Source organism: Bemisia tabaci, chromosome 3 (assembly GCF_918797505.1).
Source record: "Bemisia tabaci chromosome 3, PGI_BMITA_v3".
NCBI classification, from domain to species: domain Eukaryota; kingdom Metazoa; phylum Arthropoda; class Insecta; order Hemiptera; family Aleyrodidae; genus Bemisia; species Bemisia tabaci.
In genome coordinates, this window is record NC_092795.1 from 16266337 (window position 1) to 16280985 (window position 14649).

The 14649-nt window shown below is 43.3% G+C and overlaps 1 protein-coding gene across 4 annotated transcripts in view; it reads left to right on the top strand.

Annotated features, from left to right (window-relative positions):
* LOC109044208 (uncharacterized) overlaps nucleotides 1-14649 on the top strand; it is a 74759-nt gene that overhangs the window by 16525 nt on the left and 43585 nt on the right. The window contains exon 1 of one of the 4 annotated variants that reach the window (XM_072297922.1): nucleotides 4104-4504. The exons of 2 other annotated variants lie outside the window; for them this stretch is intronic. Coding sequence is in view for 1 of the 2 variants with exons in the window: in XM_019061787.2 (XP_018917332.2) it covers nucleotides 4489-4504 (16 nt within the window). In the remaining variant the exon portion in view is untranslated. Of the gene's footprint in view, nucleotides 1-4103; nucleotides 4505-14649 lie in introns of those variants that run through there. One more of the 4 variants, XM_019061787.2, reaches the window with a different exon arrangement.

The following is a 14649-nucleotide window of genomic DNA, read 5'->3' on the forward strand; positions in this document are numbered from 1 at the left end:
TTTTTTTGTTAAGGAGGTACTGAATTTCTTGAGAATGTATTGAAAAAGTACAGCAAAAGTACTAATTTTTGGCCAGCCTGTTTTAGTAGAGACCCTGGCAGGACAGCAGTATGTGCTATGCTTGCGTGGTTACGTTTTAGATTCACAAAAAACTTTTGAGTTTAGAAACCAGCGTGAAAAGGTTCCATTTTACTCAAAACAGCAATAAACCCAGCCCTCTCGGCCAGTTATATGGACTTACTGCTGTAGCTGTTCTGTCTAAAATCGTCGTCTCAGGGATGAAGGAACGTCACTCCATTCCTAGGTTGCCAAGTTGACTCAAACAATTAATTTAAATTTAGAAGGATACTTGTGCAGTTTTTATCTATTTTTTTTTTAAATTTTTGCACGAAATCTGAGAAAAAATCAGGGAAATTTTCGGTTAAACACGCCTAAGATTCGCCCGTTTAATATGCCATTTGCGAAGGGAAAGTATGGTGAAATTGAAATGTCGTTACGTATTTTCATTAGGAAAACGACAAAATGTTGTCGATTTTTGCGCTCTTACCGTATTCTCCGAAAAGTCCCATACTCTGCAAGTAGGGCTATTATTTCGCTTTTTGCACGAAGGAATCATTCAGTGCATTTAGCTAAGATTGGTGGAATTTCGCATCAAAATCGCTTTTGAAAATCTAAGCGTTTTTTTAAGTAACAAGGTATAGGGATGTCATTCAGCTATGTGGAGTAAAAGTGTTCCAGAAACCAAATCCTGCATTGTGTAGCGTAGCTTTACAGTCTGTATGACTTTTTGAAAGACAGTAATTATCGCAATCTGCGAATTGATGTGAGAAAGAGAAACCAAACTATAACGCGTAGCAGTACTAAATAAGAGTAACGCAGAATACAATCGAAGGAATGAAAAGTAACTTATATAAAATTAATTAGACGCAACGCGAGTTCAATGATTTTCTATCAAGTTCTATAATTTTGTTTTTCACTGTGAAATGGGCATATATAGATCCCTCCGCATGACCTCCTGTTTTTCTCTATTAACGCCGGCAATTTTTTTGCTATTTGTTGACGAGTCAGTGAGTGAAATCATTGATACCTGCTGTTATTTTTAGTAGTGTTGTGATTAAAACAGTCAACATGAACTGCCTTGCTCGTGCCATCGCGTCACCGAGGGGATTCACCCCGATACGTAGACGTAGATATCGATCGTATAGCGTCAGCTTACGTAACGCATTTTCGTTAATGTTTTATCTCCTATTTTATCTCCTCGTGTAAAAATCCCCTTTTTCTGCCACTACTCGGGCTTCATTATCGTAACCTCATAAAAAGTGTGCTTGCACGCATACCGAATAATATTCCGCTCTTTCTACGAGAGACCCGCTCTACCGTGCCAAGGAAAAACGCCGTATGAACCTTCAGGCGTTGCCAAATTTCCTTTCATAAAACGCGAATTTTCTGGTAAACCTATGAACAGTTTCCTCCCAATTTTCCAGATAATTTTGTTCGCGATTTCACCTTGAGATTCTGAAAATTTCAAGGAAAAATATTCATAATTTTCCTCAAAAATAAACATTTTATCGAAGTAAATTTGGCAACTCTCGAATGTTCATACGGCGTTCTTCCTTAGCACGGCAGCGCTGCAGTCAGTGGAAAAGTTTGTTTTCGATTTTTCAGAACCATCAGAGACACAATATTTTCACGCACTATATCAAGCACTAATGAACCTTGCGATTCAAGAAAGATTAAACTGAATTTAGCAGAGAGGAATCAAGCCATGTTTTAGAAAAGTAATGTTGGAGGATTAATTTTGACTTCACATGTCTTAAATTTTCTTCTGTCAAGAATTCCAAGAAAAAAGTAAAAGAAAAATTTGATTCTGAGTAAAAACAACTGCTTTCACCTGTTTTCTATTCGGTGTGGTTCAGCTTCTTTTTACTGAACACTTGGCTTTACAATATTAGTCTGAATGATTAAGGCGACAGTTCACATCGGGGGTCAAAACGATTTTTACACCTGATGATGGTTCATGAGCAGCTTTTTGAGAATTTCTTGGCGTAATCGTGATTGACAAATGTGACAAAACAAGTTTGTAAAACTGGGTATTATGGACTTGGACAAGGCAACACGCCTTTCAGCATAGTATTGATTTTGGCAAATAAATTTCACACAATTGTAAAGCATACATTTCGCACATTGGTTAATCCTTTTTTCTCTTATAAGTTGTGAGATGCAATCAGCAAAATTCGTTTCTGTAACCAGCGCAAATCGTTTGCGAAGTCTGTTTGAGCGATCATCAGTTACGACGCGTATTGAATTGGCAGGCACAGCAAGAGCAACTATTCGTGTTCGACGGTAGTCCAAATTGCCTACCCGTCCGATTTGAAGGCATTTTCTCTTAGTGCAATTGTTTGCAAAGCCTGGTAGGACGGCCAACAGCCATTACATGTGTTCATACTGCTCAATCGGCAGGCGCAGTCAAGCAACTATTCGTGCTTTATGGTAGTCCAAATTGCCTACCCGTCCGATTTGAAGGCATTTTCTCTTAGCGCAATTGTTTGCAAAGCCTGATAGCGTGATAGCATGGCCAGCAGCAGTTACATATGCTCACTGGTCAATCGTCAGGCGCAGTCAAGCAACTATTCGTGCTCGATGGTAGCCAAATTGCCTACCCGTCCGATTTGAAGGCATTTTCTCTTAGCGTTATTGTTTGCGAAGCCCATTTGAGCGGCCATCGACCATGAAAAGGGCTTAATCGGCAGGCGCGATCAAAGCAAGTGTTTGCGCTTGATATAGTAGCTTAAAACGCCTCTTCGTCCTATTGGAAGGCCTATCTAGCATGTGTCAAACCTGCGAGGGCGTTGGCATTGGGCGAGAAACCCAAGTTTAACGAAATCTATAATAAGGCTACTTTTATTTGACACGAATATGTTTTCTACGAGGTTTCAGTGCAACTCGGTCTAGCTTTTGCGTATCGCACAACCCTTATTACCCTCGGAAATATTGAAAAAATTTTACTTTTCTTTGGTTAATCGAAAATCGATACGCTTTTTAATGGGGCAGTACAAAAACATGACAAAAACCATGTCTCGGCATCACAACATCTCAAGATCCCTCCCCATATTTTATTTTTACCTCCACTCGAAATTTTGGCAGAATTTCGGCCGATATTCGTTTAAAAACGAAGCTCGCGTGAAAAATTTTGAAACTTCGAGATCGAGATAAACTGTGAAATAGTGACATCGCGACCATTGCTTCTATATCAGTCTGTATAATTCTTCTGTAACGGTATAAATCGTCGTTTTTTACACGTAGAAACACTCCATTCCATGAGTGTAAAATTGATTCGAGCTAATCAACTTTTCACAAAACATAACCGTGGAGTTTCCTTCCAAGATTTTCCCGCTTTTCGCGTGCAATCGGGAATGGAATCAGGACAATTTACAGTTTGAAAGTTAAGTCGCCCCACAGTTTCCCCAGTAAAATTTGCAATTTGCGAGGGGAAATTTCATAATACTAAATTGGAGGTAAATTTTTTCGTCCGGGATAAGACAAAGTGCGGCGGAAAAAATCGAAAAAACGGCGCAATTTTCCTACTTAAATTACGTACATGCGGCATTATTCTCTCATCCTCATCAAAGCTACAAACCCTGCGTTCAGCCGACTTCCTTTTTCATATCCATGATCCATCAGATTTCACACGATCACGCCCCCGCACCCGCCGCGTCGCGTTACGGAAGAGCGCCGCAAGTGCATTTCCGCACGAGCCACGATCAGCACACGTTTCATTGTGACTCGCGGCTCATTCCAGAATGCGCTCGGCAGGGTGACTCGGCTCAAGGCTCGGCTCGCCGTTTTCGGCAACCGCCTGGAGGCAACGCGACAGAATCAGAATCAGAATCGGTATCAGCTGATCGGCAGTTCCGGCTCTTCTCCGCGCGCCGCGACGCGCCGGGCGCCCCCCCCCCCCCTCCTTGTCGCCGCATCAACCCCCCTCCCCTCGGCGACCGCAGTTAGGAACAGATGAATTATTATTGTAGTTATCATAGTGCATCCGAGTCGAAGTGCCCCCTTCCCCGCGCCCCGCCCGGCGCTCCCTGCCCTTCGCTCCGAGTTGACTCGGCTTCGGCACAGCACGTCGGCCCGCGTGCCCGATGCTCGCCACTTCGCCAGTCTCCAAGGAACCGCGGTGGAGTGCACCCGTGTCGCTAGTCGCTTCGCTCAGTCCGCCGTGACGCATTGTCTCTCGACTTACGGCAATCAGCCACTCGCGATCCCCCCCTGCCCGCTCCCGATTACGTCGTCGTCGCCTCGCGCCTGGCCCTGCTCTCCGGATTTTCCGATTTCCCGCAGGATTCCCGATTCGCTCCGAGCCCGGATTTTATCGGATTTTATTGGATTTTACTCTTACACGCTCCCGCGTTGGATTTTGTGATTGTGTGTGATTTGTGATGACACTTCAGTGCAACAAATGGATTACTAATTCCTTGTTTCGTTAAAATGTGCAAATTATCAAGTAAGTGCTCCTCATTATTCTCGGCGCACTCGTGTCATTTACGCTTATCATGTCGCCTCTTTTCATCCCCCCATGGCGTTTATGTTATTTTTTAGTATTGATAAGGTGGCAGTGGCAGTACCTTCCGTATTCGCTCGCTTAATATGTAAAGCTTAAATTCCTCCCCTCTTCCTCTTCCCATGCATAATTTTTCCCCATCCTCAGTGCAACCAGGTGATCATCCGCTGACATTGAAGGCGGACTTTCGACGCTTTTCTTTGTTCGTGAAACTGGAGCATTAACATACCGGTCGTGAAATATGTGATTTTACATATTTCACGTCTCGATGATTCTCCATCCTTTCTCCTTCTCCTGTTCCTTCTTTCGCCTCTCTTAAATGGACTCATTTTAATCCTTTATCGGTTAACATGGAGATTACCCCTTATCAGACATCGAGAATGGAAATGGCTCTTTACTGTTTGTGATTAAGAGCAATAGCTGATAACTCCAAGGACCATTTCGGTCTCGTTCGTTTAAATGATTCGTCTTTTTTGTAAATTGAAGTATTTACTCATGTCCTGAAAGGACTAACCTCAGGGACAGAGGAAAAAAACGGTATCTGTTTATAATGCTCGCCACAAAGTGGTTCAGAGATAACAAAAACCGAATCCCTCCTCGCCTGAATTTTTTCATCCGCAGCTCGGAGCAAACAAAGAAAGATAAGATAGTGTTGATAAAAGACTTCCATTTAATCGTGGCTGCGTCGTATTTTCGCCCGTTCTTTTCCGTGCTCTCCTTTGCTCGACCTCGAATGCTAAACGGAGTAGCAACAAATCCGAATTTCTGGCGGATCACCGTCTTTTAACGCTGTTTAACAGGGAATTACCGACTTTTAACGCTCGCCATCCCGGGTTCGCGCTGGGTCGTTAACGTCGGCGAGAAGCCCAGGCAGCACTCTAATAACTCGGTTACAGCGTTGCGCCCGTGGATCTTTATTTAGACAAAGGATTTATTGCGTATTGATACGACGCAAGTTTTTTCTCGCCGCAGCGCCACATTTCTTCTCGGCGAAAACCGCTCGTCGGTTATCGGATTCCGAGCTTTCGGCCGTGTACCAAGGTCGTTGTACTTGACTCCCCCCGCCCCATCTCAGCCTCGTGTTACCCCCTCCCTCTTTTTCAGGTGAATCTGTGCCGGACGTTGATAATTATCGAGGTATCGATTCGAGTTTTCTTTCGTCCCTCCACATTGGTCCCTTTTTTCATGGTCATTGAACACTGTTACTGGTCCACCATTTAGAGGTGTATTTCAACTGTGGATCTTACTCCTCTTCTGGAAACCTTAAGTCTTAAGCACACCAATCCAGGCAATTTGCGCGCAAATCTCTGAAGTCAATTACCTTGTTCCAATACGATTTTATGCATTCGGCTCTTTTTGCCTGCAAGAAGATTTTTCGAACACAGATGAACGGCATTAACTCTCATGCAAAATTAGAGACGGATCAAGGGGGGGGGGGGCGTAGGGGGTATACGGTCATACCCCCTTGACCCCCCGGTCGGTATGGGGCCGTGAAAAAATCCTCCCCCCCTTGTTCGAAATGTCCGAATTCACCAATGTGCCAAATAAACTCCTCCTTGCCAAACAGACAAATCAGATTATCGGAATCAGTTTTTCAGCCGAATTTTTGCATTATTTGTATGCTTTTTTTATGTTTCTATGCAAATCAATTCGTCCTGGCTGCGATCATTGACTCTGCAACCTGTTGATATAGTGATGATCTACCTGCGTCATGAGCCTTCGATATTTCGATGTGCTGACTAAAATCAATGGTTGTTATTTTATTTCGTTCACATTGGTTTACTTCAGTTTCATCGCTGAAAACAGAGTCCAAATGCGAACAAGCCTTCAATCGGGTTCGGATTCAAGGTTTACTTTGTTGGAATCATTGACGTAACCGGAGAAGTGTTACGCACTCGTCAAATTCTTGATCGCATCCAAACTGCTGCTCGGTGGCGTTACTTACCCAGCGCGGGCCCGCCCGCAGACTGTATTTCACCCTCCCCCCCTCAATTAACCCCCCCCCCCCCCCCTTGGCTCGATGAAGGGATTAATTTTCTTAAAAAAATTAAAATTCCAGCAGGCGACTAGGTGCCCTTTAGAGCCTGCGGCCCAACATTTACGCCATACTATTGCTGCCTAGCAGAGGCGGATCCAGGACTTTGGCAACACTGGATTTCCTCCATTTAAACCTATGCTAAGTAATCGATTATTATCGGAGCACCTGGCCCCTCCAAGAATCGATACATTTCCATAGGTCTAAATGGAGGAAATCCGGTGTTGCCAAATTGCTGGATCCGCCAATGCTGCATAGGCTTCTTTTCATTGGATAGAAAAATAGACAAATGTACAGCTCCTACTGGATGACCCGTAACATTTCTATCCTCATAATGGATACTCGTGGGCTATCCACAGACCGATGGCTGCGTTAACATTCCTCAAACGAAAAACACAAGACAAGAGGAATGTGACACTTGGTCTTATCGCGGGGTCCACTAATTGCTGGTGTCTCGAACTCGCTCTTTCTCTGCGCTCGGATTGGCTTTGGTAAATATTACACCGCGTACGGCTGTATCTCCGCGGCAGCGCGGCTATCCAATGCTCAAGGTCACTTTTAATTGAAGGCGTGTTTTATCCAGGTCAATAGCTATGTTCTCATCGCCCTAGTTCACCGACGGAGTCTTGCTAAGCTAATTTCTGTCCGCTCCGAACACCGAGCTTTACCGTCTTACACGTGAAAGCACCCTCGCGAAACTGCCCCGCGAAACTCTCGACGGAAACCGTGTGCAGTTGGGCGGTTTTATGCACGTCGGAATATGAGGAGATGGACAGCCACGGAGGGGCCAGTGAGAGAGAGGAATGACATTCGCGCAGTTGCCCTGAAGTCATGTTCAAGGCCCCCGGTCAATCCGCTGGCCAACGTACGAACGTACTCAGGAAGAGGATAGTATATGCTAAAAATAGGTTTTTCAATTTTTACTTTCTCGTTCTCCTCGCGGATAAAGGAAGTACCTACTGTCCAAGAAAGAAAAGGAGTTAAAATTTTTTTTTTCTCTTTTTTTTGGTAAAAAGGAGGAAAGAGTATGTGGCACCTATGTCTGGCTACATGTAGGTAGAATGATTTCATAGAATCACTCGACATGGGTGCAAAGCACGTTAATTTTTATACATATATCCAATCATTCTTTCTACAATCGATAAGACTATAAGCTGACAATATTCTCTGAATTTTGTATTTTAATGGCGCAAATTCATCGTTATTCTTCGTGATGTGTAATTGATCTTTTTTATCCTCGGCAATATTCAAAATTAGATTTTCATACATGTTTTACGAAGGACAGTCCCTTTGACATTTTGGGAACGATAAACCAATAAAGCTTTTGCACCCGCAGCGTTCTTCCTTAACACGGCAGTACATTGGGGGCGTTTAGACTGGAGCGGTGGGCGGGGAAGGTCGGAGAGCAATCCCTCGAGGAAGGGTGTTCGGGGGTTTTTGCGGAGGCGACTGACCCCCCACCCCCCAGTCCCACTCTCGTGTTCGAAGGGGGCGTTCACATTATGCCGCAACGTACTCTCTGTTATTTACCCCTCTCCTCAATCTCTCTCTACCCCTTGTAACGTACTTTTGTATGAAATCGAGGACACCCCCCCCCCCCCCCCACAAGAAGTGCGTAACGCTTAAGAGATCCCTCCTTTTCATTTCCGTCAATCGTACATAAAATAGGTTAAAGATATTTTGAATTATGATATAAAATTAGAATAACTCGATTTCGACTGTCATGTAACTCCCGGACCTTTAGAATGTGTGAAGGATTTGATAGGGTTTGCTTACATTGATCCCCACGATCATTCGCTCGAATGGGTCCCTCACGTTGATCTCAAAATATTTTTTTTTTTATGTGGAACACAGAGACTATCGGAAAGATATAAGATTTGCCTTGGTTTTCGAAGTGGAATATCTTTAGTGAATTTGAACGAAGATACTACTTATGTATGAACTATCATTTTCTTTTCTTTTTCTTTATTTCTCCTTCATTAAATTGGTTTTGTAAAACTCGATTATGTGATATTTGCAAATTGTTTCTGAAGTCTGGTTGAGCACTCATCAATCACGACGAGTGTTCAAGCGGAAGGCGCAGACCAAGCAACTATTCGTGCTTAATGGTAGCCAAATTGCCTATCCGTCCGATTTGAAGGCACTTTCCATTTTCGCCTTTGTTTGCAATAACTGGACGGGCGGCCAAGCCATCACAAGTGTTCAATCGGCAGGCGCAGACCAAGCAACTATTCGTGCTTCATGGTAGCCCTCATTGCCTATCCGCTCGATTTGAAGGCACTTCCTATTTTTGCATTTGTTCGCAATAACTGGACGGGCGGCCAAGCCATCACAAGCGTTCAATCGGCAGGCGCAGTCAAGCAACTATTCGTGCTTGACGGTAGCCCAAATTGCCTATCTGTCCGATTTGAAGGCACTTTCCCCGGCATTGTACACTTCGAAATTCCTGAACAGAGCCAAGGAATCTTGCCATGGTCAGCGCTGTAGCAAATAATGTCGGTATGTAGTCCTTCCCTCCTTTTTGAAGTATAACCATAGTTGTCGGTAAAATTTACACTTTCGAAGAGCGAAGTGCCACAATAGCAACGAAGTTACATTAGCCTGAATTTGCGCATTGGGTTGAAAGTCAATTGAATATTAAATTGTACTCATTAATCACAATAAACCAGATCCAATTTGAAGCGATTTTTTTTCTGCCGCACATGAGACAAAATTGACGAACCTAAGGATAGAAGGAAGGGAGGTGTAATAGGAAGAATTTCCATTCATTGGCAACTCACGCGGCTGTGTTTTCCGCGGTCCCAAGTACATTCAACCCAGTGCAGCTTATCGCCTTTGTTTGAAGATTTCCTCTTTCGCTAGCGGACGGGCCATCATGCGTGCTGGCGTGGAGTTCAAATTAAATTACGCAAGCAAGCCCGATTATTTGTTAAAATAAATTTTTCCCTGTGTGCTAAGGAATTACGCGTAATGACTGCGTATCACGATACAAGTTGAGCGTGGGCCCGCGCACGTTTGATTCAAACGTGCATTGTTGCCAGGAAGTGCTGAAAAACCAGCACACTTCTTCATTTAAACCCGTGTAAAATATTCACATTTTGCCGCTCAATATGGCAACTTTATACTTCGAACGAATAACCGGCCGTGGCAAACATTTCCTCCTCTTTCCTCAACTCCTCTATGGTCTCCTTTAACTCGGCGTTTTCTATGATGACTCCACTTTTGCTTCTCCCTCTCGTCTGCTGCCCCACATGTAATCGATAGATATCGATTATTTTACATATTTTTCAATGAACGAAACTCGGTGTTGCCAATTTTTCAGAATTGCCTCTACTTGCATGTGTACTGTAGGCATACACATTACAACAGGGCATGCAATGCTCCTGATCTTGTAAAAGTTTTTCTGGATCACATCTAAGTGATCGTCTTGACACTCATTTCTTATCTGTACACGTCTCCTTTTCCCGTAGTACGTGGTGACGATTACTGAAAGACCCTCTCCTTTTCTCATTTTGGTAGAAAACAGGCAAGGATTAAGAAGAGTGAGCACAACAAAAATGGAGATAAAAGATGGAGGGCAAGGAGTTTAGATGTCACCAACATTGCAAGGTTGAAAAAGCTAGCATAGTCTGAGTCACTTCAAATGATTATTCAACATGAAGAAACAATTAAATTTATCGAATTTTTATTTTCTGTAAACTTAGTCGTAATTGGCGATGAGAAACTTTACGAGGCCTTGCCCCCCCTCCCTCCTTAGTGTTAGGGATCCGTAAGGTAGGTCGAGATTCCCTCCTCGCGAATGCTTTACGTAATTTATGGCCGGCCTTTAACTCTTTGACGTTAGCGTGTTTACGATATTGTCTTCGTGCCTGTAATTTAGCAAGTTGAAAAGTTCGGATTGAATGCTAATGTTTCGGCCCTTTAAAGTAATATGTAATCTTTTAGAAAGGGATTTTTACACAAGAGATGTGGTCGGCAGCTACTAAAGTCGTCCATGGGCTAGCTTAACAAATGCTCTCGGAGCCTAAGTTAAAACTATTAAAATAGACTGTGCTTTACCTATTAGTATTGTCGAACGTGCAAGCTTTACTGGATGAGAGACTAAGGCCGGGAGTTATTACGAAACGCGAAACGCCTGCGGAATGCTGCCGTACTAAGGAAGAACGCCGTATGAACATTCGAGAGTTGCCAAATTTCCTTCAGTAAAATGCTTATTTTTGAGGAAAGTTGTGAATACTTTTCCTTGAAATTTTCAGGAACTGTAGGTAAAATTGCGAACGAAATTATCTGAAAAATTGGAGGGAAAATATCCATAAGTGCACCAGGAAATTAGTGTTTTATCGAAGGAAATTTGGCAACGCCTGAAGGTTCATACGGCGTTCTTCCTTAGCTCGGCAGAATAGTTCCGTACGCAAATTTGAGGGGCGAGCATCTTTCAAACCGACGGATAATTAACTTCAACCTAATGGAGTTCAGTGGTTTTTTCCCTTTCCCAATACACCCAAACCAAAAGTATCGCGTGAGCTGTATTACCTGCTGATGTTAGCCTTTAGATCATGAGCCTTTGACTAGTCGCGCCAAACCACTCACCTACAAACCCACACGCGTAGTTTTCGACGAGAAACCTGTGCACACCACATTGTATTGACGATGTCTGAAAGAGAAGGGGGGGGGGGGATATGAAAAAAAAACAGAGAGTTGGAGAAAAAACCGGAAAAACTACTGTAAATTTTTTGCCCCTCTCTATTCGGGGGAATGGCAAAGCTGGGGAACGTCCTTGACTTTGATGATCCTCGTCAGTGAACTGCGTACGAAAATGTCTCTTGTGGCAGATCATTAGAATTGTTTCATTTTGCTATGAGAGTGTATGAAAGAGAGGGAGAGAGAGAGAGAGGCTAAAGCTAACAAAAACTACTCGTAATTTGCTCGCTCGTTTTAATAGAACTTGGCCTTTTACCCTCTTCAAACTGCCGTACTCATCTGCAGTAGCAAAATCTCACACTCGATTTTTTCGAATTGAACAAAAGAAGAATAAGATCCCGAGTTTAAAAGAGTGCTAGAACTCGTGTACCTCCACTTTCCAGATTATTACCCACTTTGAGAGTTTTTAGTTGATGTCTGAACGCTGTCAAAACTGATAATTTGGTTTTTAGTTCATTAATAGCGATGGGTTTGATCTTGTTATCGTTCGGTAGATTTTCTATGGCTCTTTAAACTATGTTTTTTTCGGTGCCAGAAATTAATGTTTGCCTGCCTAGTTGAATTTATTTAGCATACTTATATTCACATGGTTAAAGGTCTTATTTTATTTTTGCAAGTCTAATGACGAAATTAACAGCTCTTAAGTCTTTAACCAAATTCAGAGTTAAAAAAAATGTATGCTCATCTCAACCTCTGGTTACAATTAAACGTGCAGAAAATCGGCTCAGCGATGCCGAGAGAAAAATATTCGTCGCATTTGTTCCTACTAAATTTGTACATCCTGCGATGCCAAATTTAGGAAATACGTTCAATTTTCCACACGGCGGCAGCAGAATGAGCACGTTTCAGTGCTAGACTTGGCAACACTTTATAAAAGTGGCGATGACGACCCGGCTCGACAGTGAAGCGACAAGAGACAAATCCTCCACTTGGCGCTGAAATTAAGCTGAGCGGCGCTAAACCGTGGCTGAAAAATAAACAAAGCAGTAATTCACTCCAAGTCCTTTGCTTTACATCGTGCCATGCGCTTTCTATCAACGCTCAAAACCACGTTTACGCTTTGAAATTCTTCCAGGGTTAAATCCTTGCGCATGTGGAAGGTTTAGGGCCTCCAACAGTTCTGACATCAAGCATTACCAAGTAACAGTAGTTATCCGTAAGTCTGAAATGAGATGCCAAAGAGCTTACGTCATGACTTAGGATTTTTTCGTTTTTAAGTGGATTAAGAGCCCTGCGCCAACTGAAGGCTTTCGAAAATCGAGAACGGACATGATTGCACGCTTGAAAATAACAATAATTTCGGATGTGACAACATCGCAGTCGAAAACTTGTCACTTGAATTAATTTTATCGCTGTCTCGTCTTATATGAAGCGCTGAACAGTTAGGTGATAACGCGACGTTTTATGGCCAGCGACGACGTACCGTACCGTCCAATAAGTCTTCAAAATGGTTCAAGTTAGTGCGCGGCACTGTGGCATTGAGTGAACGTCAATTCGTATTGGACCTATTGTTAGTCCGTAACGGACTTAATCTCATATGCGGATTAATTACTGAGGCCTGAATGAAGAGTCCTCCCCGTGTCGCTCCTAAAAAGAACCTCCGGTGGACCCTCCTCTGGAAACTTGAGGATTTGATCGATTCGTGGCTGAAATGATCCCCTAGAGCGGGACAAGCTGTTAGTGAAAGTTCAAGCTCAATTTAACGGTTGGCTTTGGTGCTGTAATGCTTTGAAGTTTACAATCAACAGCGTCTATAAATGCCCTCAAGTTGTGTGTTAAAAACGCGAACTTTATATTAATGGATTGCCAAACATAGCTTTGAAATCGGGCAAAAAATTATGTACTTTGAAATTTAACCATAAGCCGATACAATCTCTACGCCTCCATAAGAAGGTCCTCTTGTCTTGTGAGCAGGTTCCCCCCAATTTTTACAAAAACTGGACACGATTTAGCCTTACGTACCTAAATTTCATCCCGTAAGCCCTCCTTTACGGACAGGGTCACAAATGAGATAAAGACCCTAAGGTTACCAATTCATACTTTCTCGCTGCATTCGGTAGCTTCAATGCAGTGGCGTTTAGATAGGAATATCTCTTTCTTCAATTTTTGCGCCCCTCGCAACGCTGTTACACCCCCCCCCCCCCCCCCCCGGCCAGTCGGGGGCTGCAGGGGTGAAAGCTGGACCACATCACTGCCTCAATAACCCTCCATATGCTCAGTGTTATGCATTTTAGTTAACGCGTTGAAAATAGAGGCATCGATGCTATATATTACTCCTTCCATTGACTGACCAGCGGTGCTCTTTCGGTACGACCCTTTTTTCGACCTCCTTTTTCAGCACCTGAACGAGACTTATCTAATTTTCGATTGACTTCAGCAGGTCAGCAAAATTCCCAGCTGGCCAAACAATACCACCCGTGTTTTCCTTCTTTCAGTCTAACGTCCGCGGTCCTTCGATAACAGGGCAGAATAGGACCGACAGGTGGCGCTACAGTGGCGCTCGAACGGAGAAGAGGATACAGTGGAACGGACTACGAACGGAGGAATGAGCCGGAGTAGCGATTGAATCGTGGCTTGATAATTATTGTGTGGGTCAAACTAACAACTATCAAACAAAGAGACGATGGAAAAGAAAATCGCGACATTGAGCTCCGAATCGCGGCGCAATCACCGGTTCGCGCTGCTCCAGCGTTGCCAACTCGAGGAAATTGGACATTTTTTCATCGCCGTGGAATGAACAGCAAGTGCGTCTGCGTCGCTACGAGAACGCCAGCTTGTGCTTGTACCGAACCACTTTTGACCAATGATGATGATGGTGCGTCATGTGGCATAAATCCCACGTCACTGAAAGGCGATCTATGGATACTCACCTCAACTCTAAACGCACCGGATCTCGAAATATGACGTCGTAAATTTCCCCTCTGCTTTACTTTTTTGAGGGAAAACAACTTGTTTATGTCTCTTGACGTCTTTGATTATTCTCCGCCGTGCAAAGTTACTTCGTAGAAAATTCAAGTCGTAATATTTCTTTTTATTTCTTTGAAATTAATAAAATATGAACGGACATTTTGAAATGCTGTAATTGAGTAGCGTGTTCATAAAATTCTGTCATCGATAAATCTATGAATACCAATAGTATTATGTGATTCAAATTTGATATAACAAAAATCCGCATCTATGGCACGGCATTACAACTTTCAGCGTGAAATAGAGGTCGTCCAACACTCAGGCTATATCGATTGTGAAACGAGAAGACACTGTATTTTGGTCAGCGACTCGCTGAACTACATGGCTTTCTTATTTTAATGGAGAAATAAATTACAGTAGTAATAAAGTAAAGTACATTTCGGAG